General features: G+C 38.0%; 1 protein-coding gene across 1 annotated transcript in view; it reads right to left on the reverse strand.

Annotated features, from left to right (window-relative positions):
• The window catches only part of LOC128375937 (zeta-sarcoglycan), a 160,884-nt gene that overhangs the window by 48,814 nt on the left and 86,163 nt on the right, over positions 1-25,907 (reverse strand). The window contains exon 3 of the mRNA XM_053336363.1: positions 23,851-23,938. Within this exon, the coding sequence (XP_053192338.1) occupies positions 23,851-23,938 (88 nt within the window). The remainder of the gene's footprint in view (positions 1-23,850; positions 23,939-25,907) is intronic.

Genomic DNA, 25,907 nt, shown 5'->3' on the forward strand with positions numbered 1-25,907 from the left:
AGTTGGTTATGTGGAATCACTTTAGTGTTACATTTATACTTGGAAAAAAGACTTGAATACATATAAAATGATTGAAAATTATTACTTTAAAATCAATGGTTTAAGCAAGCTATCCCACCTATGAAAGCTGGTAGGTGGTGTGCATATGCTGTCATCATCAAGTTCAGGTGGTGAAATGTTTCAAGCAAAAGTGAAAAAGCAATGACTCACTTGTGTGAGGAGTTTGTACAGTCCCTGTTTAACTTGATAATTACAGCTTTCATCTTAAAGTTCCCTTATTATTTGCCTTGAAGGCATAAAACAATTTGAAGAGAAATGAGGGATGTGACAAAGCAAGTTTAGAATATGTTGAAGACAATATTGACAAATTACATTTCCATCTCATATGAAACTGCTCATTCTCCTTTCTTCAGTTTCCACATACTAAATGAACAATGTGAGAAGTGCAAAAAGTCAAATAAACAGATATTGAAAATGAGGTAGACAGATACATTGAGTTTGAAAATGGAGTGGGAAATGATTGTGTTTTCCCATATACATGTTCTTTCTAAACAAACAACAAAAAACAAATACAAAAAACAAAACAGAAAGTTACTGAAACAAAGTTGTGGAGAAATCAGTTCTCACCATATTTATATGCACACTATAAGGTGTGTACTGTGACCAGGATATTAAGGTTCAATTTCCCAGAGAAGTCAAGCAGAAATTATTTATCTGATAGTGGAGTTAATGTCCAAAGGGAACAACAGTGCTTTGATAACCTGCAGGGAATATTGTGTCAGAACCATAAACAAAATGACAAGGAGAATGGAGGGCATTTACTGGTGTTCTTATTTTCTCCAATTGACAAATTCAGCTTTGTCTGTCTGTGACTTCTCTGAAACATTCCACATAAACCTAAAAAAAATCTGATTAAGGAATATTCAGTATACTCTATTCAAATCAATATATTCTTAACCAGATTTAAATTTTACTACAGTGTTCATAGCAGAAAAGATGGAGAAAACACACTCACAGCTCTTCAGCATAAACAGCTGTGTTGCTGTAAATATTTCTCAGTACCATTGTAAATGAGGACTCTCCTCAATGGTCTTATGGAGGTAAATAAATAAATCGTTTTGGAACTTTTATGATGTTTCAAACAGGCATCTGGCATCATAAAATATTAATAATAGATAATCACAATAGGCATGTTGTGTCCCTTTAAAGCGCATGTATTTGTAGCAGTGAAAGCCATTCAACAGGACATAGAGCTCAGATATTTTTTGAACATCTAAAAAAAGTGTTATATAAATGAATAGTTAACTATTATATATCTTCCCCAGGCTTTGTATAAACTCTTTTTGTTCTGTGTGTATTCTCATTGTGTTTTGTTCACCTTGACCTTGATGTCCCCTTTCTTTTAACCACAGTTGAGATAGCATTTTGCATCATTTATCACCTCTACTTGCAGTGGCACTTGTTCTTGACTGCTTTGCCTCAGAGCTTGCTGACTTGGCCTTTCTGAGCAGAGCATCACTTCCACTTCCATGTGACACACAGTCCCCTTTTTAGCCATGCTCATCTTTCTTGTCACCAAGGCGCTTATCATGTCAGTACTCAGGTTGGCTCTGTATTGGATCTTGTTTTTGGTAATGGGACTGAAAACTAAAGAAAACTAATATCCTAAGCATGACTGCTGAAAGGTTGGAGAAGACCTCCATGTTTCTCCTCTACAAATGCCAACGTCTTGCCAGGCCTCATTATTGTGCTTGCCGAGGATGCTGCCCCCAAAGCTGGTGGTTTGATACACCCAGAACTCATCTTCCACATAATCCACAGTGACCTCTTCAGGCAGAATAGAAGGAAAGCAACTGATAAAGAGTCGGGGATAAAGCAATTTCATAGATTGCCTCTTAGCAATACCACAACAACATGCATAAGCAGCTCATCCCCGTGATGGAAATTTGGAAACCATTTGGTAAGCTGCAGATGAAAAGAACTTCCTCACATCTCCAAAGAAGGGCTTCAGCTCTAGGCTACGCTGGTTTTGGATAAAGGTTTGTGTGTTCTGGCCAATTGAGAGTTCTTCATCAGGTAGCTGATTTTCCCTTGTGCTGGTAGGTTTGATACTTACTTCCAATTTCATACATCATTGTGATCACATGCTTAGGCTTACAGAATTAAAGCTATACCTTCTGCAATTGTAGCTCCAAAGTAAGAAGTGGGGTATGTATGCATTGCTCCTCTTTTGAAGTATTTGGTTGCTGATGACAAAATCTGCCTCTTTTCAGAAAGTGTGAACACACCATTGACACAGGGCTGGTGAAGAACTGAAATACCTTCCCAGTTTAGTCAGATCCTGTTTCTCTTCTTTCTGGATTAATTTTGCTTGAAAAGGAATACGGTTAAGTACAACTCTGCAGCAATGTGTGCAGGAGCTTTAACTTGTTGTGTACTGTTAAGTGGTTTGGCTTTAGGCATCTGTGTAGGACCAGATGGTGGTTTTGGAAACTTTGAGAGATCTGCTAGTTGTGTCTTTTTCTTTCCTGCATCCACCTCATTTTCAAAGAAAACAGTAGGGGGATCCTACTGTTGCAGTAGAGGATTCATACTGTAGGCTCCCAAGATAATGTTTTTCCATTGGCACTTTCGTCTGCATCAAGTCAAACAATGGTGCATTGATTTGCTTTTCCATTACCAGTTTAAACACGCCAAGTTGTGACGAGTCGTGCCCAAAAGCCATTTTGTGGAGGCCAGCTTGAGGATCTTCCTCTTTTGCATAGATAATAATAAATGGTGATTTTGTGCCTTCAAAAAAGCAGCTGCTTGGAGCACATTGGTAGCTGGGTGGCTAAGGCGCATGACACATAAAGCCAGCATCCCTGGTTCAATTCTGGCAAGGGACCTTTGCTGCAGGTCATTCCCCTCTCTCTCTCTCCCTGTTTCCTGTCAGCCTCTATGCCACCCACTGTTGAATAAAGGTAAAAAAGCCAAAAAATAAATCTTAAAAATCAAATAAAATAAAGCTGCTGCTTCTTTCCCCAAACCTTGAAGCAAAATCAAAGCAATCTGACACAATTTGACCATGGTATGCCTCTCCTATTCAGTTTACCATCAAGCAATTCAAATATTTCTGTCCCAGTAGACTCTCTTGAATCACAAATATTGAGGAATATCACAACTATCCTCCCAAGACTGGCATCAAAAAGCCTAACCACAATGAGGTACATTTTTATGTCCTTTATATCTGTGTTCCCATCTATAGCAAGGTTGAGAGGAAACCACTTCATTGCTTCTCTAATGTACTCATCATCATTCCTAGCCCACTTTTCTGCTGAGCAGACTGTCTTGGTTCTGGCATAGCAACACTGTTTGGCTATCTCACTACCGGGAAACATCTTCCTAACTAGTGCTCCGATTTGATCTGCAACAGGTAACAGCAAGTCGAGTTCTACAGGGAATGTAATGAAAAGGGGTTCTGCCTGAATTGGTCTCAAATTGTGTCCTTTTGGAAAGAATCAGTGAATTATAGGGACTGAATTGATGGTCACACACACACACACACACACACACACATACACACACACACACACAAGCCTTTCTTCATGATTTGAGTTGTGACTGTTGACGTGTTCAGGATTTCCAACCAACTCTAATCAGCGTATATCCATATGTATCACATATTCCTGACGAAACAAATTTAGTTTATTCAATTGAATAATTAATACTATAAATGGTTTGGGGTGGATGTGGAAAGTTGAAATTGTCAAATTGAGTTAACCTAAGTCTATGGTGGATCTGTGGTTATCAGTTGTAAGCAAGTGCCATGGCATGCATCAGCAGTTATTTGTTGCCAATTGCTGCAGCAGACAAAACATTGACATTGCTCCAAATGGTTGACAAAAATCACAGCAGATTTGTTGCTGGTGGCTATTCAAGAAAAGGTTGGCGATGAGGTCCGAAAAGTTGATACATTTACCGACAAAGTTGCCAAATTACTCGCAGTGGTCGCCATGGCACTTTGCCTTTTGTTCATTCTGTTCATCCATGTTACCTTCATTTTGTAATTTGGACGGTGATATGGCACTATTCCCACACTGCTGAGCCTAACAAGAAGTCTCTATCTCCCGCGCTCTCTCCCTAGTCTCCAACCTTCTATTGCTTCACTGACTGGGCTCCCAGGCTATTACAAGTGTCAATTAGAAACTCAAAGTGCCTTGTCAGTCATAATCAAACTTTATTAACAGCCATCAATCTAGGATTAGGCCCTACTTTCTCATCTCTCTCTCACTGTCTTTATCCTGTCTATCTCCCCCTCCATAAGCCTCTCACTCCTCCACCAACTGTTTGAAAAAGCAATTGAGATTTGTGTTGTGAAGGGCTCGCCCTAAAGCAAGGTGTGTGTGTGTCTGTGTTACAAATGTATGCAAAGACTGAAGGGCTGGATTGGGGGTTGACAGTTAGAGATTGGAGAAACAGGGTAAGAAGGGAATGAAAGACTGGAAAAGGAGGGTTTAATTTCGAGAGGGAGAGATAAAGAGAAAGTGAAGCGGGTTTAAATTGGAGATGTGCTGTGCTAGTTGCTGTCTCAGATATCTAGCTACTTCTCTTTGGCTGTTCAGCTCTTGTTCTGTAATACAGCTTGTAGTGCAGATTTCCAACATGAGTGCAGGTCAGCATATTCCCAAAGATTTGTGTTTTATTCACATGCATCTACACTATTTTACTTGTTTTCTCAGTAAGGGTATACACATGATTCAGAGAATAGCTGAATGGTGACACTTCAGTGACAGTGAGAGCTTGGAAAAAAGTGTGGAAGTTTCATTGTTCATATACAACACATATCAGACATACTGTAGAGAAGCAGAAGCATAAGACAAAATGTTAGACAAGTCAACGTGTACCTGCATATAATTTCAGACCTACTGACAGAAGAAACAACATTACAATGGCTGGCAGAGAGATCTCAACCAAACAGTTTAACTTTGACAGAGATGTAGTGTAAGAATGGAAAATTAAACAAAAGATGGGTTCACTTCTTTTTTTTTTCCTGCTGTAAAACTTATTTTGAGTTTAGTTTTGAAGTCACTCTTTGAGCTGTTCTGAACATATGTTAACACTGACAACAATGAAAAGAATGGAGAATGAAAAACATGACATAAAGGCTCTCAGGGGAAACACTGAATACAACTTTGATACTTTGAGATGACACAACTTAATTATATTAAGTGTCATTGTATACATTTTACGCATTTAGATGTCAACAGCAGAAGGAGTGGTTTGCGCAAAAAGAACTGTCTGATCTTTTTTGTTCATCTTGTTAGTGATCTGCATGTATCTAATGTTGATTCTGTGTAAATTAAGTGCTTTTGGTCAATTAATTTGCTCCGGCAAATGTCTCTCCCACTGATGACACCAAAGTAATTCTGCTGTCACCAATAACAACAGGACTCCTCGTAAGCAGACATGTTAATTGGTTCACTGATTTAAATAATCGCTTCCTGACAGGATCTCCTCTGTTGTCACAAGTGCCTAACTCAGCAGGATCCATCAGTAATAATAAAGCTTTTAGAATATATAACTAATGGAGAGACGTAGTGAAGAGAGTAACGGTGATCAGTGCATGTGTCAGATCTGTAGCTTTTACATGTCAAGCATGTGACATGAGCTTCAGTTCGCTGAGACATCAGATATCAAAGGCATTTTAATGTTTCAACCATGGTGCTACAACACTGTATTGACTTTTAAACACAGGTTCTGCATGTCATTTTGGCTAAAGTACATGTTCAAACCCATCCTTGCCTATTCATATACCAGCCTGCTGTCACAGGATCCTGGTTGTCATTGTTCACACAAAACTCCAATCAGAAACAGTGTTCTTTGAGTAAAACTAAGTAAAATATGAATAATTCTTTTAAAAAATACTTTGCCTAGGGCTCTTCATGTGATGGTTGTGCTTTGTAAGTCTCCATTGTATTCATAAAGAACAAAAGGGTACCCATAGAGCCCAAAGCATCCAATGACATTGATTAATTATCTAACTTGCTGTATCACCCAATGTTCATTAGTATATCAGTTTGTTAAGAACTGCAATGTGATGTAAAGTTTCTGTAGATGTGAGAGAAACACAGTTCAAGGGGCCTTTGACAAGGACAAAGACTGGTAATGGTCTAATCATCTCTGTCTAGCTGTCATTACAGATATCTCTGAACTACCCACAACCCCTTGATTCAGGCATCGTCATGGAGTGTCTGTCATGCTGTGACATATAACCCATGATCAATAATAATGCCTACAGTATTTGAAATACTGCTCCCCAAAGACTGCAAAAACATTAATTCTGATATTATTATATATATATATTATTATTAGATCTTTATATTTTTATTTTTATGACCATTCTTGTCTAAATATGGAGTGATAACATACTGCTGAGAAAGTCTAAGTTGGGAGACTGAACTTGTTAAAGTTTTTTTTTAATTTTCTTGAACAGAAGCAAGTCTTGTTTTTTCAGCTCACTTCTTACTCATTAGGTGGCCGTGACTCCAAATGAATGCTGATGTTGCTCTGTATCTGCTGATACTGTATGTAAATGGGAAATTGTTAGCTTACACATTTGTCATACTTTATAAGGTGACACTACCGTATGTCAGTATTGAGTTTACAGCTTGTTATGTTTTATAAATTACCGCAAGCGTAAACTTTAGAAAATTCCACTAGCAGGAGGGAGGGAAGTCACACAGGCTGAATCTGTGAATCTGCCATGACAGCCATGTACTGTTGGAGAGCTGAAAACCACTGAAATAACAGAGGTTTCTATAACTGTGAGAAATCGATCTAATTTACATCACAAACATAGTGTTACCCACCTAAGAGTATTATTCTCAGCCTTGAATGTTCCACGTTTTCTTAACCTACCTTTCATGTATGTATTTCTAGCTTCTTTCACTACAACTTCAATTAGCTATAGCTCTGTTGGAGAGCTCCTTCTCTTGTTCTTGCAGTTGAAGTTCTTAATAGGGTAAAAACAAATGAGACTTTTTTATGTCTGATATACTTGAATGGAATTCTGAGTTCTCTAATTTGTATTCTGCAATTAATAAATAGAGGACATTAAAATGGTCCCTGTGTACTGTAACTGCTTTACTACTGCACATTACAGCATTGAGGCCATAATAAAGTTATATGGATTTACTATCCTGGATTTTCAATGTGAGGCTTTAAAAAAGGGCTTTTAGCAATGAAGGGCTGTCACGTAAGAAGATACTGTTAGAGGATTTTGGGATAGGTGCAAAGACGAGTGTGACTAAGCAAAGTAAACACAGCTTGCATGGGTGGCATTTTTTCATACAGGTCAAGATTAATTTTGAAATAAAATGAGCTTCAATGAGCTTTTTGATGATGCCTCCTTACCACCCTCACCTTTCTTTCCTTTCCTATCCTTAACTCACTCTCCTGCACATGAAAGATCATAGGAGTGGTGAAATAATAAGTGACATTCATGTAAATACAGAAGTGGCTTGCAAATAGTTTTTTGCATACATCCCTTGCCGTGCATATTTGCATGTGTGAATGCTAATGTATTCTCCAGCCAAGAAACACTTCTAAAATTAGGCCATGTTTGTCCTTTGGCTATGTAGAGAAAGTCAACCATATTTTTTATCATCTAAATCACTCTATCGTTTTCCTTAGGTCAAAATTCTGGCAATATGCTAAATGCAGCATTAAGGCTTTTAACTAAAAGATGAGGTTATATAATTCAAACTTTAGTGTCCTTGCACTGGTTAAATGTGGATTTTATGACTGTTTTTAAGATTTCTCCGGTTGCTTTTAATGCTTGGCTTGGTCCGGCCAATGGCTAAATCACTTTTCACCTTTTATGAATTGGAGTGCAGTCTGGTATCTTCAGCCAGGCCCCATTCAACAGTTACACAGTCTAGACAAAAAAAAAAGGTTGGGAGGACTTCTGGCTAACCTAAACCCTAACCCTAACCCCTAATAGCTGGCCTGAAAGGAGCTGTACAATAATAGAAGATGCTATCTGTCCAAAAAAATGTGTCTCTGACATACATTGCCCTATACATGTAGTATTACAGTGTGGTGGTTAAATTAGGCACTTCACTGCTTTGTGGGGATAAAGTATTGACTTTATTTCTCATCCCATAATACTTTACATGCATTTTCAGGGCAACTTTCAGGGCAATTCTTTCACTAAACCAGTGTCTAGGAAAAGGGGGACAAGACAAAATCAGATGAATCACTATTAATCAAAATCAATCAAGTCTGGTGTGTGCTTTTTCAGTTTTTTTTTCTTAGTGAGAAATTGCCTTAGACATACAGAACAATCTTGTTATTATAAATCCACACACCAGTTAGTTTTGTGTTGCTTGTCTGGTGTGTCTATAAATAGAAAAGTAATGACATATGATTAAGGATTTTCACATAAAAATGACATGTCTGATTATGTGTACATGAACGTGTGCACATTATTGTGTTTTAATAGTGCTATGGCAACATGTTGTGAGTGCTATGCATGAATTAATCATTGGCCAAAATGAACAGACATGGTGTGACAGTATCCAGGACTGCAACAGGATGTGTAATAGCCCTGATGTCTGTGCCCACATGAAGACAAACTCTTGTTTGGCTCTTGGAACCTCTGTCTTTGACACACATGCCCGCTCTTAAAAATCAATGAGTTTTCTAACCCCAAAATCCACTAAATCAGGCACAACAAGAATTCATGCAGGCTCAACTCTTTATGTATTTCCTTTATAAATCTTTGTTAACAGTGTTTTTGAAATTGCTGTCAACTGAACACCAGCAGCAAATTCTCCTTTAGATTATATTGGCATTAAGCCTCCCATTGGCCATGCTCCACTGATCATCAGCCTTGGCATACACATACAAACACACATGCCAAATGAAGTCTCCTTCTTAGTGATGTGACCACAAGGGAAGGGTTGTTATTCATGTATGCAAATTACTGAAAGTGTATGTGCTTAATGAAAGAAGAAACACTCCTGTTGTATGCTTTTCAAAATTTGGAGGGTACAGCAAACAAGAGACTATGTAGTATCCAGTGAAGTGTGATTGCAGTATTCTTCACCATAAACAGTGTAAAGAGTGGAGAAAATGATTTGTTGACGTTCTGTTTTAGGTCTACACTTAAAGTATACAAGCAAAATAACTTTATGTCAGGTAGATCATTTTGGCTTTGGCTGGGTTTCCCGCTTAACTTCTTGATTAGTTATTCAAACATGGCAGGGCTTATCAGTGGATTAAGATGAGCATTCTGTAGAGTAAGTCAGCCTCATATGCTTGTCAGTTCTCCTTCTGTCTCGAATGTCAAATTTAATGAATATTCAAAAGCCCAGTGGGCTCTTTTGTGAGTTCTGCAAGGGGAAATGTTCCTAAGGGGGGATTTGTACAAACTACATTACGCAACACATAGTGAATGTGTAGAAATATTTAGTCACAATCTTTCTCTGCCTTCTTTATGTAAATAATAATGCAGAATTCCCACTGAGCAAATGCTTGGCTGCATTTGGCTCCATATTAGCACTTTTTCTTGACTTAATCAACTGAAGTTCAAACTGAATGGCCATCACAATGAACAAAATGCACTTTACAGTATATTTAAAAACCTCCCTTTTAGTGAAGTGCATATATAAACCTTTAAAAAAGGAAAATAAGATAATAATCTAAATGTAACATTATTTGTATAGTGTAATCTGTAATCTTCTGAAACAGATGTGAATAAAGCAAGCTTTTGTGAAATTGTGTGGAATACTAGTTTTATAAAACAAGGTTATCTACTTGCCATTAACTTGAAAATGACTACTTTGCAGTCAAATAACATTTTTAATGAAAGCTAATACACAGGAATTACATACATGGTTGGTATTTTGCCTTTATTTGATAACAGTTTAAAGATTGTAGATTGTAGAGAAAGAGGTATGTCAATGTAACAATATATCCTTGGCTGGAATTGAACCAGTGACACTGAGGTTATATGGTATGAATATTAATCTCTAGGTTTTAAAAAGTACAAAAAATACTAGTATTCTGCCATGGTTCAGATCAAAGAGGCATACACTACATACTGTATATTGTATTATATATACTATACTGCATAAAGTTCCAGTCAAAAGTCACTCCTCACTTCCATTGAGTGAAACTGTATACACTAATCTACAGCTTTTTATAGCTGCAGCATTTATTTTAAGACAGTCTTGTACAAATGCTGCTATCTGTCGTGGGTTCTCTCTGGGACTCATTTTATACACCACAGATCCCTTGATGAGCCATACTGCAGTTCCCTCAAAGTGTCTTCACTACCCATTTTTTTCACTTTATTCCTATGTGATTGAATGATAATGCTGTTCATGCAATTCAGCTTAGCAGTATATCGTCTTTTTCTCATAAAGGGATAGTTCAGCTTTTTTGAAGTTTGAAGAAGTGGGGTCGAGGTAGTTATCCACAGTCGGTGTATGGCCTGCAGTAGATTTCGGGCAGCGTGCTCCCAGTTTGGAGAAGCAGGCAGGAGTACCGGCACCGAAGCTAAGCAATGTACTGCTGTGGACGCAGTCAGCAACTTAATGTATTTAAGCCACCTAAATAAAAGCCTACCCAAAAACATCAATATCAATTTAAATGTACATTACAGACACACAGTTAAGGGTGACAATATTAGTAAACCTAGATCAAATTAGTTGACTGCAGTTAAAAGTGAGACATTTTAACTTTTAGAGATACGTATTATTATCTGGGGGCAGCTCAAGGAGTGAGAAAATAAAAAAGGGGGAGAAGGGTGCAAAAGGGAAAACAACTGTATTATTTTGGCCCTTTGAAAGTAAACAGCATGCAACACGACCATGATGCAACAGCAGGAAACAAGAGGGTCACCACAGTGTTTGAAGTGTTTCTACCAGTCAGAGAGAGAGACAGGCCCTCTGCTGTGCCACAACACACTTTTAATCTCTTCAAGGTGTGACACCTTGAAAGAAACAGACAAAGATAAATGAGGAGAAAGATATGAAAAGGAGGGAAGGGAGATAGTGGGCAGAAAGAAAAAAAAAACTGCACAGAAAGCACTTTTTAATTCAACTTTTGAATTTGCCACAGGTGGGAGGGTGAGATTCATGTGCTGGCCGACACAAATTATTTATTTAGAGTTGATTACAGTCATTAATATGGTAAGGGAGGAGAGAAAGAGACGGAGGGAGAGATAAATGAGTGCTGTTTGTCATCTACATTAATCAACCTGATCTCTGGAGCCAGGATGGTGGGATCGAGGGAAGATGAAATGGTAGAAGATGAAAAGACAGGCAGAGTTTTTACCACAGAGCTTGACATATTCCTACAAAATTTAAAGCCTCAAACACAACCACACAACTACTGTCAGCAGTAAAGAAATACGTGAGGAGCCTACCATAGCTTTGAGTAAAACTTACTTTATTCAGTAAAACTAAAAGTCATTTTATTATTTTTCCCTTTCCTTTATAGACAGTGACAGCTCTTTTTTTCTTCTTTAAAATAATCTTCCTAAAATAATCCTGTATTGTATTGTGCATTCCATATCTTCAGTCAATCTGCCCCCATTTTTGTCTGCATGCACACTACTATTCCATCCAATGATTATTAAGTTTCTTTTCATGTACTTTCTAATGTACACATCATATTCCTTATGACAGAGACAAGGAAAAGCTTTCCACTGGATAGCTGAGTTTGTAAAATACATTTTTTTTTCATTAAAAGCTTTACTTGAGTGAACACAATAAACTAAACCAGCTGTAATGTGATCAGTGGTTAGTCTGATATGAGAACAATTAGTCCATGACTTTAAAACACATGAGGCATGAAGTGCAAATCTAATATATTCGCAAGGAAAAGGGCAGATGTGAAGAAACAAAGCTGAGACGCTCACAGCATGAATAGTATGAAGAATAAATGATAAAAGTCAAACGAACAATACATAAACACAGCTACAAGGAGAACACTGTGCATAGAGTCCTACAAGTAGGAAGCAATAATCTTCATGCTACTGAACTCCCCTGTTACAGTACATGTACTGTATAATAGCTCAGGGTTTTGCAGTGCTCACCTTGAAATCATGCAATCTGGGGTTTAAATCCATGAATAATATACTGAAGTCGCCCAAAGCAAGGAAATATGTTTTAATAAATAATTGCAGCTTGTGTCCAATTGATATATTTAACATGAGCTGCAGTTGTGTGCCTTATAGTGAAAAAGTGGAATGGATGGAAATGTATGACCTGCTGGCCGCTGAGATTGTATCACTGACTGGTTAAAGGTGATGTGAAGTTAAGCCTGGAAATAAGCCTGACTAGAATCAGGATTATCTGGTGGGATGTTTATATGCTGCTGTAACTTGAACCAAACGTATTAAAACCTTTGTAACAGACTGAATGAATCACTAATCACTTCCAGGCACTGCCTGCACAGGTACGTCTTTCACTCAAGTGACACTGTAACTTTAGTCACAAAACAATACACTACTCTATATCAATTAGTAGTCAATATAGTCAATTATAGTCAATTGCCACTTTTGTTTTACATTAATGGAAAAAGGCAGAAAAGCAAACTGGATTAATGGATGGAAAAATTTGCAAGCCAAGTAGATTCACTTAACAGCACACCTTTCCATAAGAGCTGAAAAGCAAGTCAATGCTGGGAACAATGTTGCTCACTGACTTTCACAGACAACATTTGCGCCTCTCAAACCTCAAGACAAGCCCAAGTCTCAGACCCGATCATTTTACTGGATGACTTAGGAGCAAGACATATAAAATAAAAAAATGAGGGAAAAGTTTCCCATCCACATTCATAGCAGATAATGGATTTTTTTCCATTGCTGGAAAAGTTGAAGAACTCGTGGCCTAGGGTATATCTGATTTTTATGGCTTTCTAGTGACTTACATGCCTCTGTGAACATAATTACATTAATATCCTGAAGTCATGGCAAATACAAGCTGGGGGAGATAATAATCTTACATTTAAATATGAGTTAGTGAGCCTTAACTGAGACATTTTATTAATTGACCTTTTACATTTCAATAAAGGCCATATGCCATATTACAGCACCTGCATTAGGGCAGGTTATCACATTACATTTTTTGTGAACACTGATGATGTCACACTATATGAATATTCATTTCTTAATAACTCTGCAACTCATAATTACAAATATTTACAAATGGTAACATATTTCACTGTTTGTAGTTTTTGAATGTCCCCTGGTCAACAACATCTGCCAACTGCTTCAAATGTAAATGTGCTGTATATGGCAATAATGCCTCAGGAGATGAAGTGTAAAATTGAATGCAAGTGTAGATGAGAGCTTTGGCATTTTATCCCTTTATTCAAAATGCACACAGCTATAAATGTTTGGTTTACAAACATGCCTAAAGGAATACTGAGTCATTGCTCTAACCTTGTGGCAGATTGTTCAACCATGCTGCACTCTGCATTATTCATGCTTTTAACACAGACAATGCAGGAAAATTATATTATTAGTGCACAGAAAACTTTTTTTACCACCTTGTATCAGTGTTGGTTGATGGATTCTGTACAACTTCTGCTTTAACTACCTAATATAACCACACATCTTTTTGATATGGCATGAGTATGTTGGAACAAGTAGTTTTTGCATGGATGGTTGCAAATGTACAAATTGACCATATAGCAATTGCATTGTAAAGCAACGCAGATGTAAAGTTGGTTGCTAAGAACGATGGGCAGCACATTGTTGCTTTATAGTAAACAATAAGGGAGACATGTTCTGCTATTCTTGCAATAAACAATCCAGGCTCATAAATACAGATAAAGTCTTCCTTACTGACTAAAGACAATGTTCTTTTTTGACTTATGTGACAGAGAAGCATTTTCCCCATGTTTTAATGTCCTTTTATTAAGCACAGAAAAAACCCAAATGGTTATTGTTCATGGTCGTATAACTCCCTTCCGTGCATAAACTCCAACTCTAAATTATCTTGTAGCTTTTACAATGTTCTATTCGAGACACACAGTGCTTTATTAATGGACATTTTCCAGTATCCATAATGATGCAACTACAGTGGACTACTGGGGGTGGACACAATAATGGGTAAACCTCAAAATATAATACAATCCAATTAAACACCCCCACAAACTATCACATCAAAAATTACAACAGACCTGAATCAACACCTCTCAGACAAAGTCTAAATGAGATGTCTGAGGAATGTAGAATGGAGAGTGAGATATCATTATCGCGCTTCCAATGACGTACACAAGTCAGCTTAATGTGGTTTGAATACTGAACAGCATTATTAAAAAGCAGAAAAGGAAATAGTCTCCATCATATAATAATAAAACTAACTTTACAACTTATTGCAAACATCCTTTATTGAATAAGCCTGGAGAGCACTGTCATACCTGAAGTACTATATATCTGTCATTTTATTATTATATCCAATGACCAGCATACAGTATGAGACCTATCACTCACCTATGAGAAGGATGGCTTCATATGGTCCATTAAATCAATTCCTTAAGGCAACGCATACCCAGACATATGAACTAGAGATGAAAACAATATTTGCCATATTGCAGCCAAAAGAGTATGCAGACAATTAGCCTTTGTGCAATTAAAGTACAATTAAAAGGATAAATGATATCAATGGCAGTAAATCCATGCCTTTATTGGGTCCTTGATGGCCCCAAAAGTGTATTTCAGTTTGTTAATGCTCAGCTCTATGTATTTTTAATTGCCTCATTAAAACCATTGATTTGATCATAGAGCAGCAGCATAAAATGGAGAAGATGTGCTGTCTGAACTTAGCTGATTGGGTGAGGGTGGGACACATAGAATCAGACTACTCATATTATCATCTTTGCGTTTTCCCAGCTAGACAAGTCAAGCCAGGATTATCTCACCCTGAAAATGTGATCACTGTACATCATTTGTTTCTCAGAGGTGGATTTGTAAGGATGTAGATTGATAATTAGACTGTATGTAATGAAACAATTGAATTTTATGCAAGGCTTTGCAAGTGCTTGCTCCACACACTAATAAGAAATACATTTTAGCCAATATTCACCAGATCCCTGAAAGTGAAAATGATTCCCCTTCGTATTTTTTTACATTTCAGCTATAAATCCACAAATCCTCACTTGAAATTACAAAAAACGTGAAACTATTTGACTTTAAATAGTTAAATTCACCCCAATTTTACCACAAATCACTAACCATCTATTACTCTTTACGGCCTTTTCTTTTCAGTCCTCTAATTTTGCTGCTTTGATAATCCAATTTTTGAGCAGCATCAGCCAAACGCCACCGAAATGAGGTGAGTGATTCCACCTAGATAAAAGGGAACATAATTAGTGTAATACGGTAAAGATAATGAAGTGATAAATGTGGGCCCGAGTTTAGAGGAAGGTAACAAGGTCAGTGGGGAATTCATTGGTTTACTGTAATAAGAGATGAGGTCCATGCATGATTAAAAAACTGGAGGAGAGAAAGGCAGTAATGACACAACAGAATTGAGGTGTGAGGATGAGAGAGGGAGCAAAGAGGTTAGAGAAGGAAAAGGGCAAGAGTAAGACAGAGTAGAGTGTTTCAATATGGTGAATGATGGATGAAAAAGGGAAAGAGGGACATGAAGAGTGTTGAAAGTCACTTCAAAAGTTAGAGGGGTTGTTTTTGTGGCGGTATGAGCAAATGACCCCCTTATACACACACACACACACACACACACACACACACACACACACACACACACACACACATGACTGTAAATTACTGCCAGCATGTAAAGAGACAAATGTACATAAAGAATAGTGAACTGGCTTGTTTAAGCTCTTATTGATATTGTGTCATTTGTTACTATAATTTAAAACCCACGTTTAAATGTACAAATAAACAATATTTCCTGATGCTGAGCTCAACATGGGACATTAACGAATCCAGTCATTAGTAGTGAAAATATGCATTTTTTGTATCAATAGCTCCACTTTGTAGTTAGAAGTCCTTAGAGGAGCTGTTGAAATATTCTGTTGGTATCAGGCGGGGGAGTTCCGGTCCTCTGAAATGAGGCCAACGCAAAAGTAACTTAGAACTGCATTCTATCAAAAGGCCACCAGGGGGCGACCGTTTTGTGTTCAAAAGGACTTCCGGCTCTATACAAGTCAATGGAGAATTCACCAACTTCTCACTTGATTTCTAACCTCAGTAAACGTTTTCAGAATGTGTTTATGGTCTCAATGGCTAGTTTAAAGCCTTCTTCAATGCAGTCTGGTGTTCATTTGGGACATTTTGGCCTCCCTGATTTTATATTTGAGGATAAAGCAGGGTATGCATTAGGGCGTGGCTACGTTGTGATTGACAGGTTGATTGACCAATGTCCTCGAGATCCAGCCCTTGCAACCAATCGCAACCTCCCCACTCTGCCGTTGGCTCCGCCCACACTTCCACCCATGACTCCACCTCATGCCCATATAAGTAGAATCGGTGTTCTTTTTTTCCCGGCATACACTTGAAATTTTCAAAATGGCGCTGCCTAGATTCGATACTATTGGCTTCCGAGCAGCAGTCCACAAACCAATGGGTGATGTCACGGATGTTACATCCATTTCTTGTATACAGTCTATGGTTGGTATGCACTAGCTTTATTTGCACTCAGTGGCCCATCTTTGTCATCAGAGGTTTTCTCTATCTCTATCTGTATCTGTGAGGTTCAACAAGTTCAGATTTTTCTCTCTCTAACTCCCTAACCTCCCCCAACCTCTATCACTCATACAGATGCACACACACAGCTCCACATAGTCTCTATTATACATTTCTGCTCCTTTCTCCAGTTATATATCTACCATTAAGTAACAGAAACATTAAGTTAAATGATCATTAAATGCAATATGTAATATGTTTTTTTGACACTCTGGTGTGGTACTGAAAACTCAAGGTAAACATTTCTTCAGACATGTGTTCTTGTGCTCGTGATGTATTTCTTTCAGTTTGAGGACAGTGACATTTTTAGACTCCTTATTTCTATTGTGTCAATACATTTTCTTCATTTACGTTCAAAGATTAGCAACTCTGGGTCAATAGAGGACAGCAGTGGTTTCTTTTAGCTTGTTTTTTTTTAAAGTCTACACTAAACATTACCTTGAAAAAAAGGGTGCATACCTTTGCATACATTTCAGGATGACTGGTGTCCAAATGTCACTTCAAGTTTGTTTTTAACAGTGATGTCATGTTTTGTTTTCCTTGACATCAAATGTGAAATATATTTATATGTATGATCTCTTCCCAACATATTTGCCTTGTCTTTATTCATTGATGAGGATTGTTTTTATATGTTATCAGTTTTGCCAAAAAGAAAATTTTACATTAATGAAATTACCACTGTTTTGGGGAAGTTAAATGAAAGTCTGAACCCCTTTTGCAATGATAATCTCAATGCTTTATTTTTCCTCCAATCGATGTCTTTTAGACACCTCTGCACTGCCTCTAAAGCTGGAACATCATCACCTAGGTGGGTGAAAGGTTATAGCTTCAAAACTCAGAGTTCACTCATCATCTTTATGGTCGTCCATTCAGAAGACAAAGATGAAAGGTTCTCACTCACATTAACGAGCTGACAGCGACAGAGACGATGGAGAGGAAGAGAAGGGATAGAGGGATGGAAGAAAGAGAGAGAGAGCAATAAAAATGAGATGAGGTGCCCAAGGCCGGCACATGTACTCATACCGACTCATAAGATGGGCCTCAGAGGGACACAATGTAAAGTGTGTTTGTGTGTGTGTTTGTGTATCTATTTATATAATGATAATCCATTATGGAAAGGTGTGACCACTCCCTAAGTGAGTAGATTTTCATCATCACAAAGAGGCAAAAACATCAAAATATGATAATTTTCTCCCTGCAAATCTCTTTCTATGTCCTTGCAGGATTTATTCATTTTAACAAGACGAGGGGTATATTTAATAAGGATTTGCAGTCCTCAGTGAGATTGCAAGGCGTCATATCTTATTTAACTGCACTTTATACAAATCAGATGAACTGTGGTTTAGCTAATTTACATCTGCAATCTTAGTAACTACCCCTAAGAGTCTATAGCCAGGCTGGCAGCCTGTACTTACAGTATGCACAGTGGTGCTTTGAGCTACATACTAATCACATCACATTACATCCATCTTGGTGCATTATATTAACACAATTCTTTGTAATGTTTGCTCATTGTACTGTTTATACTGTGAACATTCACAGTCAATATCTTGTACAATTTCTTTTTGTAATTTTTTCCACTTTAAATATATATTGATGTATTTTTTAATTGTACATTCTGACTTTTGCGGTAGTGTTTTTGTATTGTTTAGCCAATTCCTTATATGTAGGAAGGAGTTTCTGATTTTAACATGAACAGAATGACAAACCAGTGTTAAGCAGGTATGATGCCGTCTATGTCACTCATCTTAGTTTCACACATTACAGTAGTATGCTAATACTTGCTGATGAGGACTAAACACTAACTAAAGCTGAGGTTGATGGGAATGCCTTTAATTTTGCAGTATTTTGTCATAAACCAAAGAATTGGACAAATTTTGGTTTGATGATGGGAGAAGATGAATGTTCGGGGATCAACAAACTCATTAAATTCCAAGTCATTATACCAAATTTCATAGCAATCCATCCAATAGCTGTCGAGACATTTCACTCAAAGACCAATAACTCACATTGACCTTATAACACCTTTAGAATAATATGTTGACAATCGCTTCTTTTCTTTTGCAACTCAAATTAGAGCCTATTTGACCGTCCAAGATGTAATGAGGTGTCAGCACATGTCTGACACCTCATGGTGTCTCGGTATTAATGCACGTGTTCTAACATTTGTGGGTATTTCACCTTTCTATACCACTGACTGTAATGATTCTGTACCTCTTGTACAAGCCAGAGCGAGCTGTTCCTCTGTTGAGTTTCAGTGATGAATACTAATAAGGAGTTTACTGAGGTGGAACTTTTCTGCTTCCAGTGTGGCAAGTGACTGGTGAAAAGAAATCCCTATGAGGATGCTGAAGAGAGAGTGGAGGGAAGTGTGTTTTTATTTTTGTTTGTTTGTGTATGTGTGTTAAATGTGCTGCTGAGTCAGCACAGAGCCAACAGGAGGTAGCGGCATCAGGAGACCAAGGGATTTCCAGAGCCTGAAAGAAGAAGCTCCTCAGGAGAATTAATTCTGTCCCATTCCAACCCATCAGCCAGCCGCTGAGGTCTGTAGTGTATTTGTGTATGTGTGTATGTGTGTGTTTATATGTCACAAAGTGGTTATTGATGGAAGTTCCTTGGCAGGTTTCCCTGTGTCTGGGGGATCTTAGCACAAAGTTGTAGCTAGTGTGTGTTGTGTCAGAATGTGTGCGTGCGTGTGTGTGTGTGAAAAGTAACGCTCTGTGTGCATTTAGTTTATATTCATTGGTAAACATGAGGTATTTTGACAGTATTTATATGACAGTGTATATTCAGTATTCACTAGTGCACAGCTTTACCCACAATGTGATTTTGACTGCACAAGTTAGATCACGCGACACTCCATGTCATCCTCTAACAGCATGATTAAACTGCAGTGGGCTGTCTGACCATCTAGTTTTACAGACTGATTCTGCTGACTACAAGATAGGCCTGCAGACACACTCATTCTCTCTCTCACACACCACACCACACACACACACACACACACACACACACACACAAGCATTAAAGTGCTTTTCCTGGCGAGGAAAGAAGCTTTGGGGAGCTTTAACAGCAGGAGGTGAGCTGTCAGGGATTTCAAACCTTCAAAGTGTCAGAAAAGGGAAGACTGTGTGTTTGTGTGTGAGACACAGGAAGTGCCTGGCCCGCCTGTAGGAGATGCATATCTAAATGCTGCATCCACATCAAACAGGATGAGCAAATTGGTTTGCTCATTTATAATATTAACCTATAAACATCAATCCATGCACTTTTCCCATATAGCTAAGTTTAAGTGATATGACTAATAGACCAGTGGCCAAGCCATTTATGATGATGGTTTTGCTTTACTTTACGTTAATTATTTCTGATTTAAAGTCCTTAAAGTTTTGAAACATACATTTCTGCTCCCTCAAGCATTCAGAGTGTCAATTAAATAGCTAACTCCAAAATTATGAAAGGTTTCATTAAGGAAGAAGTGAAAGGCTGGATAACGATGAGAGAGAATTTGATGTATTTCCAAATGCAACCACACTTACTGACTAATCAATCACAGACTGGCAACGTATGGATGGGAGACAAATGAAGGAAAAAACAACATAAAGTGTCTTAGTAAGGTGTTGGGCAACCACATATTTCATGAATATCTTCAATGCACTTTGACATTGATTCTACAGTCTCTTACTCCAGCATCCATCAAATCACATGTTGAATCTGTTGGTGATGGCATCAGTAAGCAGCTAGATCTGTTTCATACAAACTTAGCTACAAACATAGCTAATGACAGACAGAAGCCAATGATAACTCACAACATCATTTTTTATATTACGGGAAATAAATGTCCTGAAGTTGGGTAAAGGTACTTTTTTAGTACCTGCTCTGCCGAGGTTCCAAGCGAGCCGATACTAAATGTGACGTCGACAGACTGCCGACCACTGATTGGTCAGAAGAGTTGTCGCTGGAAGAGTCATGAGCCGTCCCACACAAGAATCAAACCCGGCATTTTTAAATACTGGCAACAGTGTTACAGCCATATGGCTCAATTTTGTTGCTTTGTGTGTGACAGAAAGCCACATACAGCAGCAAGTACACCGTCGCCTCCATGTCCTCCATTGTTTATGTCGCGTATAAAATGAAGTCACGGCAGTTTCGAAGAGCCGTGCTATGACGACCCCGCCCACGTTGAGTAGGTACTTTTTTGTAATGGAAAAGGTTGTTCCTGGAACCGAGCCGAGTCGAGTCGTGCTGGAACTGTGTAGTGGAAAAGCGCCATATGGTGCAATATTTAAATCACAGACACATACAGATCACAGTGAAGACTGCAAATACCTCCTAACAGAAAATTCCACTAGTTGACACTGCAGTGTCTGCAGATTGTATGGAAATGCTAATCGTCGTTGTCAACAGAAAATGTTTTGATGATCTCCATTAGGTTCAAAAGGAACACTTTCAAGTGGCAATTATGATCCTTCAGGTTGTACAAACCATGCAAGTTTTTCCCTTATCATGATCATAACAACACTCTGCTATAAAGTATCCAACAAATCGGTGCAAAACCACAGTAAAAACAACCTACAGTATATAAAAGCCTTGTCCTTACCAGTCACCACTTTCTTTTCCTCTGATGTCCAATAACAATACAGACAGAAATCCATCATACAGCACTTGAAAATACCAAATCCTCTGCATTAAGAGTCCAGAATGAATACGAGCCAATATTAAGCCCTTTTAAAACATGCCATGCATAACATCGCTGCCTCCATCTGGCTGTTAAAGTAATGCCTTTTTGTCATTCAGATTTAAGCATCTTTTATGTGAATGTTCCTTATGGCTTTATTCAAACTTAATAGAACATTTATGGAAAGAGTTACATGCTTGTGCAAAATTTGGCCCCAAGAGGGAGCAGAGAGAGAGAGAAAGGAAGCACAACGTTGATTAGAAATATTATGATTAAGAGGATGAGGACTGGTTTTGTTCTTTGACAGGCTGCATCACTGATGGATTTATAAAAGTTATTTTGCTGTTAATTAATGAGAATCATGAACAAAAGGGATGCGCTGGCCATTGCTTTTTAGAGTAAATCCACAAAATTTAGTGTCACTTGGCAAGCTTTTTTGCATCATTATCATCATTTAACGTTATTAGAGAATTCATTCTGATGACTGTTTTATAAAATTTGAAAGTACATGAGCATGGGATGACAGGATGTTAAGTTAGGACCTTTTTGGTGGATATTCATTTATTCAGCCATCAAGTTGACATGAATTAAGGTTGAAAATATAGGGAGAGTGTGCTGGTCAGTATTGACCAGAGGCTACTTAACTTTTGTAATAAGGGGACTAAAAGCTAGATGATGTTAAATCCAAACAAGAAATAAACAAAACAGCTAACTTCATTTTAAATGTCACTGCTCTGAGCTCTAATCACTGCCATCATAAAATTGGTGCCTCTGTCACTGTGATACAGTATGCACAATCCTAATGACCATACATACATACACGGATAACTAACCAAAATACATGACTTGACAAACATGTTGAATGCATTTCCTTCCGCATTAAACATTAGATTTTTATTTTTTACTAACACTGACAGATTAATGCCTCCTCCATCACATTTCTCATTAAGCAACTGCTTACCAAACTTTCCACTCTCACTGGTTATACTGGCAACCTTGACAGTGATTAAATATTCTCTCCAGTAGTATTGACTTAATAGTTCATCAAAAACCAAAAGATATATGCAATGACACAAATTTACCATTTGTGTCATGTTTTTTAGAATCACTTTTTTTTCAAAAGGCATAAATGGCCCACCACCAAATTGGTAAGATATTGTGAAGCTTACAACCTGAAAACATTTACTGTATACAGACTGTCAGCTCATTTTTATTGCTTTCAAAGCAACACAATCTAGAATATAAAATATAAAAAGCAAAACTGTAAGTATGATCTTTTGCCCCTTTCCTGGTTTTATCTGCTGTCACTCTACTCTGATGAATGCTTGTTTCCTATCACGCAGTTAGCTTTGGAGAAGGTTGAATAATCTTTTCCTTCAAGCTCTGCCTTTTATTCCTCTTCAGGGGAATGTCTGCTATTTCCCCATGTTCCAATTTCCATTCCAACTACTTTCACAATTCCAATGTCAGCATATCTGACCTGTAAAATATTTCTGTTCACGTTCCTTGAGCCAGTCAGTCCCTAGTAGCTGTTATTTAAAGGATATGTTCATGGTTTTTCCAAGTCTGTCCTAAAACAACTGTAAGGAGACCAAATGAAGATTGACACATTTTATTAATTGGAATCATTCCTTCTGTTCATACTGGTCATTAAGAAATCCCTGTGATGTGATGGGGACAAAATCCACATACCTCCTTTTGTATGAAATGTATCTAAAAGTTTAACTGAAGATAATATGAGACGTCAGCTGTCCTAATTAAGCAAATCAATTTAATATCCTCCGCAGTTACTGTCTTTTTAGCGTCAAAGTCCCTCTCCACTGCAGTTGAACATGAATACTCTTTGCCTTGAGACACAAAATGGACAAAGACGTGTGGAGGACTTCCATTTTATTTATATTACAGCAAGCAGCACCTGTTTCAATGTTAATATGGCCACCTGACTACTGTTTTAAAACCTATCCTTTAATAGCAATATCCTTTAATGGTAGAGAAACAATGTATCAACCGTTCACACAAAGGATACTCAGTATAAAGCATATTCATTTATTTTAAAGTCATTGAGTCCTATAAGAATATGCCATGTTGTCATTTATGACACACGTCCTCCAAGTGACGTCTTTTGTAGAACATATAGGCTCTCACTAATCCAATAAGAGCTTGGAAAAATGATTTAGACAAGGAAACAGCACGGTTGTCAGCCTCAGTGAGATACACTAATGGAAACAGATAGCATTTACTTTGGTAAACAGAAGGAGGTAAAATGCATTTAGGAATTCAAGCACAAACAAAGCAATATACAAGAATGTCTTGGAGAAAATGATCTAGTTTGGGCTTTTAAGAAAATGCTTACTGCCAATGTAGTGTACGTGGATGTTATCTTTGTATGGTGATTTCTGTGTTTGTGTGTGTGAGTGTGTGTGTGTGTGTGTGTGTGTGTGTGTGTGTGTGTGTATCTTACCCACTGTTAGTTGACCGGTCAGTTGTCCCTGATCATTCCTAGCATTGACGGTCACATTTCTGTCTGATTGGAGGATCAATGGACTGTCCTAAAGAGGGATGGAGAAAGGAGAAAGATGATTAAGAGGACAACAAATATACTAAATTGAATTAGCTAAAAAGGGTGTGACACCCTATCCATGACCTTCTTTTCCCCTCACAGCATCCATTCATACTCAAACACACACTCATTTTCTGTGCTTTCTTTCCCTCCCCTGTAGGCCCTGACCTCACCTGTCTGGATGCAGTCAATACAGCATTAACTTGTATAACCAATACTGCCTGAGCCTGTATCAGCCTTCATAGTTTTGCCATCCTGACACACTCTGCATCTAATTTGCATAATACATTCAAAACAGCATTCTGTCTGTGAGTGTGTTTGTTTACTTCCAATTGTGTGTGTGTGTGTTTGCATGTGTGAAAAAAGGCAATTATTCTCAACCTAAATGAGCTAAATGCCACTATGACCCTGACCTCTGCTACACTCTTTAAAGTCTGATTGAACCAGACGCTGCCCACATTAGTTTACATTCGGTGGATGTGTGTTGCAATGAATGCAAACACAATGTCTGCCATTTCTATTAAGTCCCAAACTCAATCTAACCTTTTACTATCTCTTTCTCTCTCTCTCTCTCTCTCTCTCTCAGTCGCCCTCTCCCTTGTCCTTCCCTCTCTTTAACTGTGTATATCAGTCTTCAAAATCTTCAACTCACATTCTTAACTAGATTTTCCCTTTGTTCTCCTTCTCTCTCTCATTATATCTCTGCACTTACATAATTTCTTTTTTATATTATCTTTCCCTTAACTCCTTTTTCTCTCTTATTCTCTTTTAAATTGCTTATTTGTTTTGGCAGCCTTAAATGAATAGCTCACAGGTGACCCAATTTCTGTTGATTTCCCGAAATTAATATCTTGCTGCATTCTGGTGTGAATTCCAAATGAGAATTGTGTTAAAATTGGAAAGTCGTTGATCCGTTGAAATGGAAAAATCCTCTCCCCCCCTTCCTTCCTCCACACTCCCTCTTTCACCCCTCCTCTCTCCATTTTTCTATTTGCTATGGATGGATATTCATTGTTTTGTGGTCTGCTTAGGCGAGTCGAGACAAAATTTCTAATAAGTCACACCTGTCTGTGCTGTATTTTGGAACGTCCGGGGACTCCCAGGGATGGGCTGATCACAAACACAAACAACAAGGGGGGACAAACCCAAATTATGAAGATATAAGAAACGCACATGTAAAGCGTATGGAAACTGACACATACACATTCACAGAGGAAGTGACAAATTTGAATGACTATGTGGGTAAGTCTGAAGCCTCAAAAAGCCCTTTGAAAGTGTGTCAGAAAGTGAGGACCAGCTAAAATGTCCTCACTTCCCTAAAATGTCCTCACTTACCAGGTAAAAAACTCAAATTGGTTCTCACAATGTTGACCATACAAGTATACTCTCACACACACTCACTCACTCACACTCTCACACACACACACACACACACACACACACACACACACACACACACACACACACACACACACACACACACACACACACACACACACACACACAAACATCCAAACAAGTCCTAAGGTGTAAAGACATACACACCCCTGCCTCCGTGCAAATATGCAGAGATGCACACCACCCACTCAGACAGAGTCAGGCAACAAATTTGCCAAACAACAAATGAGCGCTCCACAAGGTTTATTGTGCATTGCCTCTCTCATCTGTTTCCTAACGCATGTATGCTGGATTAATTATTTTCAACGGGGCGTGTGATAGGCTTCACTATATTATCTTTCCACTCTGTTTAAAGCAATGGGCGCTTTGTAAGGCATGACAGATGTAATGTACTCTGAATCATTCCAGCTCAATGGACAGTGTGCATGAACAGGCCTGATCCCATTCACTTAGTGCAGGACTCTGTCATTTAGAAGTGTGACCATAGATGGAAAGTCTTATTTGATTAAGCACTCATATGCAAATACATGGAAATAAGGGCTGTAAATAATTGCTGAATA

This window comes from Scomber japonicus, chromosome 2 (assembly GCF_027409825.1).
Source record: "Scomber japonicus isolate fScoJap1 chromosome 2, fScoJap1.pri, whole genome shotgun sequence".
NCBI lineage: Eukaryota > Metazoa > Chordata > Actinopteri > Scombriformes > Scombridae > Scomber > Scomber japonicus.